The sequence below is a fragment of the Orussus abietinus genome, unplaced genomic scaffold (genome assembly GCF_000612105.2).
Source record: "Orussus abietinus isolate OABI.00-Male unplaced genomic scaffold, Oabi_2.0 scaffold485, whole genome shotgun sequence".
Classification (NCBI taxonomy): domain Eukaryota; kingdom Metazoa; phylum Arthropoda; class Insecta; order Hymenoptera; family Orussidae; genus Orussus; species Orussus abietinus.
Window position 1 is genome coordinate 8,273 of NW_019394742.1, and position 5,774 is coordinate 14,046.

The 5,774-nt window shown below is 34.5% G+C and overlaps 1 protein-coding gene across 1 annotated transcript; it reads left to right on the forward strand.

Moving 5' to 3' along the window:
* Nucleotides 1-413: 413 nt before the first annotated feature.
* LOC105702976 (39S ribosomal protein L21, mitochondrial) lies at nucleotides 414-5,774 on the forward strand. Its single transcript, XM_012430992.1, has 4 exons — nucleotides 414-538; nucleotides 3,018-3,140; nucleotides 4,330-4,650; nucleotides 5,571-5,774. Exons 1-4 carry the CDS (start codon nucleotides 439-441, stop codon nucleotides 5,669-5,671), a joined length of 645 nt encoding a protein of 214 aa, XP_012286415.1. The 5' UTR covers nucleotides 414-438; the 3' UTR covers nucleotides 5,672-5,774.

Below are 5,774 nucleotides of genomic sequence, written 5' to 3' on the forward strand. Positions count from 1 at the left end.
TGTTTCTTTGAAATTCATAGATTATTATAAAAGAAAAATATTCTTTATCTCATTATTATTTATATTTGTTCATATTACAAACCCGATCGATCTGGAAAAAATAATTTCAAATCATATTGCATTAACTTAAAATTTATAATTGATAAGAATGATAATAACTAAATTAAAAAGTTATAATTTTAAAGAAATTATTATATCTGTGAGATTTTCAGCTAATAAGTTACCTAAACTTATTAACTGCAAAATTTACAGTAATATTAGATCATTTTTTCTTAAATAACAGTTTATATATTTCATTCCATTTAAATTTATGGCGGGAAATTTGCTAGTTCATACTTCCAGTACTATGATCCAGAGGTCGCTGCAAACACTAATCACGAAGAATAACTTGCGAGTGTCAGCCCCCTGTTGTTTATAGTCATCTCTGGAAGTTGGAAAATGGTTTCCCTTAGTATGTTTTCTCGAGGTTGTTATGCGATTGCAAACAGCTGCTTAAAAAGTGTTGGCACGAATTTATTTTCCAGACATTCCTTCATAGGTTTGCCACTCATATATTTTATTATTTATGTACAGTTTGAATAAGACTTAAAATTACTATGTTTATGTCATAACCTCTTTCATTAGTGGGGAAGATGATATTAGATTATTATTTAACACGTTGAGTGCCACGCGGTTTTATAACGACTTCCCGGTAAGGCCACACGCTCTGCGGACGGTTCAGTTGTCAGTCACCGATGACTAACGCGACCTGAACGGAAAGTTCAGTGTCAGTCACCGGTGACTGACGTAGCACTCAACGTGTTAACTAACGATTATGACATTTAACTAATGATAATGACAAAAAAGTGTTGGCACGAATTTATTTTCCAGACATTCCTTCATAGGTTTGCCACTCATTTTATTATTTATGTACATATTGAATAAGACTTAAAATTACTATGTTTATGTCATAACCTCATTCATTAGTGGGGAAGATGATATTAGATTATTATTTAACTAATGATTATGACATTTAACTAATGATAATGACAAAAAAGTGTTGGCACGAATTTATTTTCCAGACATTCCTTCATAGGTTTGCCACTCATTATTTTATTATTTATGTACATATTGAATAAGACTTAAAATTACTATGTTTATGTCATAACTTCTTTCATTAGTGGGGAAGATGATATTAGACTATTATTTAACTAATGATTATGACATTTAATTAATGATAATGACAAAAAAGTGTTGGCACGAATTTATATTCCAGACATTCCTTCATAGGTTTGCCACTCATATATTTTATTATTTATGTACATATTGAATAAGACTTAACCGTTTGAGTCCTAAGCAGCGCGATCGTGTTGTTCAGATTTTATGTCGAGAAAACCCAGCACATTTCGAGCGTTGTGGACAACTAACGGTGCGTCACAGACTGTCGAAGTCGCGCGCTCAAATTTACTGACCCATGTATATCACACAGCTCCTTCTTTTAATGTAAGTAATACATCTTACAATTCAATTGCGCCGATTCGGATTCATCGACATAAAATAAACGAAGCGCTGTCGTGCTGCTTGGGTCTTCTCGTACTCATTTAGAGAAAGCGTGGTTGCGCTGTTCGGGATTCTTCGACAGTGTTTTTTCAATACCCCCTGGGAGTCAAACGGTTAAAATTACTATGTTTATGTCATAACCTCATTCATTAGTGGGGAAAATGATATTAGATTATTATTTAACTAATGATACGGAATTGACAGGTTGCTTAAGGTGGTAAAGAGATTAAATCTATGAATACCGTTCAGTTGTACGTAAGGTAAAACTTAGGTTTGTTCTTAATTTTTCTGTAAGCATCCAGGTAATGGGGTTGTGAATAGAAACAATTCAAAATGAAATTCATTATACTTCCGCAACTTGTCACACTGGAGTTCAGGAATATCCCAGTTATTTTATTCTTTTGATCGGTGCTTTAACCAATTTTTATTCTACAGAGCGTAGTTCTTAACAGAGTTCATAATAAGTCTTCAATCCTCTTTTAGACACACCGAGGCATTCTTATTTTGATTGATTCTGGCCAGTGTTTCAGTAATTTCATGAGAGTTTGCCTGAGTACATAGTGACTAGAATGACAATTAAAAAAATAAGGTGACCAATTAGGGCTAAGTATTAGGTTATCGGATAAGTATATAATATAAAATAGTAAATATAACACGAACGGCGGTTCAGTTCACAATTTTGATAAAAGCTATTGAAATAAATATTACTCTTTTCGGGATATTATCCTAGATCTATATTTCAGGATAATAAACTTCTTGTTTTTACCACGCTGTACTCAATTTCATCTAACGTAGACCGTTTAATTTTTTTAGTTTAACCTTTTACCTTACGATTTAAATTCCAATAGCGTGTGCCATAAACAACAAAAGTGTCGGTTATACATCGGGCCATTTCACGGTTTGGCTGAACCTTCAAAGTCTCACACGTCTCTCATACATTTTGTTTACGTTTGGCCCGATTGATATTGTAAGTTAAGGGATTAAAAATGTATTATGCTCAAACAGCCAAGTTTCATGATTTCATTGTTCTCTCTGGTGGATGTACTGGACGCAACATTTTTTTAACAGGTTTTTTAAGGTGTGTTTTGGGGAGATCAAGGAACTCGGTAGAGTTTCGAGCTAAATACATTTTTGAGCAAGAAACTCGTAGCGTTGAGTGATGCGAGTATATTACACAACAAATTTCAGTGGTGTTACCAATTTTTTGACCATCGCATATGATTCTGAAATAATTAAAAGAAATACAAAAATAAGTCTTGTTCGAGAGTTTAAAGAGAATGATTTTTAAAATGAATTATTGAGTATCTGTTTGTTTTCATTTATTGTACACCGTTGGACATAAATGCCTTGCAATCATACACTCGTAGAAGAATAAGTTCTAAGGAAAGCATTCATGTCTGCCGGTGTACATTTATTTCTGTAATTTTTGAATTAATAAAGAAATAACTAAATGTCATTAAATGTTTTACGTTTTTTAGCTCAGAAGTTACAGGAGCCAATTGCAAGTGGTCTACGGTCGCACCTACCATGGATGCCAAAAATTCCAGAACACCAAACAGAAGTAATTGAAACAACGAAATACGATGAAAAGTTAACCAACGGTGTGTACATTTCATTGTTTAATAGTACATACGGTACTTTATGTAACAAAAGCATGGTTTACACAAGGAGAAAAATGTGTGTTGAGAATTTCCTGGATTTCTGAATATTGTTTTCTCTTTACTTATGCAAAGAAGTTGTTAAATAAATTTGTTGTTGTGACACAGGTTCAACGAGAGGGTGCAATAAACTATATGCGTGCAGAAGCCAAATTGATCGATCGAATAGTTTTTCAGCTATCGGTGGCACAATTTTTTCCTCGTGCGAAAAAATCAAATGTAACATTACAACGATACTAACGATCCAATAGTTAGATGTGCACAAGTTGAAGTTCGGAGAAGAACCGGCCGTTAAGGCGAAGTGAAACCCCCCTCAAATCAGTCGATGTGAATAAGACACTTTTTTTTAAAGGTATTCCATCCAACCGTCTAAAACATTGACACAAGACTCGTGAGCACCTGAGAATTATCCTGACACTTTCAAAATTTGGATTTTTCCAAAACATTTGTTAACTTAGCCCAGACCAGAACCAAAATGGCGTCGAGCTCCCATATTTCGATCAATATACAATTATCGAAAGCTCTGATATGTGAAACGAAAGGATTAGGACAATTTTACAACAATTTAGAACACTCTGGTAATCGATAAACTTGCATTTGAACGGGATAAAGGCAAAAAAAGTGTTGTATACGCTTCAATGGCAAAACGATGGGAATACGAGGTCTCGGAGTGAACATTTAATTGACATGGAAATCACAGATGGCGCAGGGGGTCCCTCTGCAGTCAATTAGGGTCCCAGAAAGCTCGAATCCAGAGGATTTCTGGAGTTTTACTTCGATTTCTTGATATTTATTGTACGAAAACGACAGGTGGAGTATGCCATTTGGTACAATACCCAATATAATTCGACACAGCTGTCGATATAAAAACGAACGTCGGCAACGTAGGCATTTAGAAAAATCTTTATCGACGTCGATCAAATTCCTCGACGTGTTTCACTTCACCTTAAGGTCCTTTTCTGTACCACTCCCCACTACCCTCCGTTGGTTTATATGCTCTGTCGCAGAAAGGCTAACTTTAGGTACCGAAAATGGCCACGAAAAGATGCGTAAACCATGCTTGCGGTACATAAAAAGTATTTATATCCTTTAATGTATTTTTAATCAGATTTAACATCGTTTTACGTTTTAGATGTGATCCAGGAAGTCAATAGGGAAATATCAGAAGGAATTGTAGGACGTCTATTTGCTGTAATACATATTTGTGGAAAACAATTTAAAGTGACTGAAAACGATATTATAATCGTGGAAGGTTACTGGCCTCCCAATCCAGGAGATAAACTGACATTGGAAAAAGTTATGCTCGTTGGTAGTAGTAACTTTACCCTCATAGGCAGACCTATTTTGAATAGAAGCTTGGCAACTGTAGATGTGACTGTTATCGAGAAAACGATGTCTCACACAAAGACACGATTCAGGATGCTACAAAGGAAGCAGTTCAAGAGAATAAACTGTAAGATAATTTTATATATAATTTTATTTATTACTAATTATAGTTTTCTAAGCGTTTAAGGTGAAGTGAAACCCTCCTTCAAATCAGTCAATTCGAATAGAACACTTTTTTTTAAGGGTAAAAGACCAAACTGCCCGAAACATTGACACCACTCCTGATTGTCTAAGAATTGTCCTGACACGTTGAAAATTTGGATTTTTTGAAAAACATTTGTTAACAGCCCAGACCAGAACCAAAATGGCGTCAAGCTCTCATATTTCGATCGATATACGATTATCGAAGGCTCTGATATGAGAATCGGAAGGGTCAGGACAATTTTACGACAATTCAGAACACTGTGGTAATCGATAAACTCGCATTTGAACGAGATAAAGGCAAAAAAAGTGTCTTATGCGCTTCTATGCTGTAACGATGGTAATACGAGGTCTCGGAGTGAACATTTAATTGACATGGAAATCACAGATGGCGCAGGGGGTCCCTCTACAGTCAATTAGGGCCCCAGAAAGCACGAATCCAGAGGATTTCTGGAGTTTTACTTCGATTTCTTTATAATTATTGAACGAAAACGACAAATGGAGTATGCCATTTCGTACAGTACCCAATATAAATCGATACAACTGCCAATGTAAAAACGAACGTCGGCTACATAGATATTTAGAAAAATCCTCTTTATGAACGTCGATCAAGTTCCTCGACGTGTTTCAGTTCACCTTAATATCAGTGTTTCACCTGAGATTATATCGTATAAATAATTTCTTTTCTTTTTTAATGAAAATCATTTCCGGCATTTTTTCAAGGCGTTTACGTTTTTATCAGCACGGTTTCTAAGTTTGTTTTTGTATTAAATATCAATAGTTCTAATACAAATTCCACGTATACATATTTACATTGTAAAATATAATTGTCATTATTTCTTTCAGTTCTCAGGGTGCAACATACGATGGTAAGAATAAATTCTATAAACCTAAATAGAGGAATTAATGAAAAACGGGAAGTGGATGGATTAGACCGAATATTTTAATACGGTATGAAGTGTACAGATTTTTCCTATAGTTACGTTTATATATTAATTACGTTTTATGTAATGAGTAATGAAATAATAAATATGGAAGTACGACGTGTAA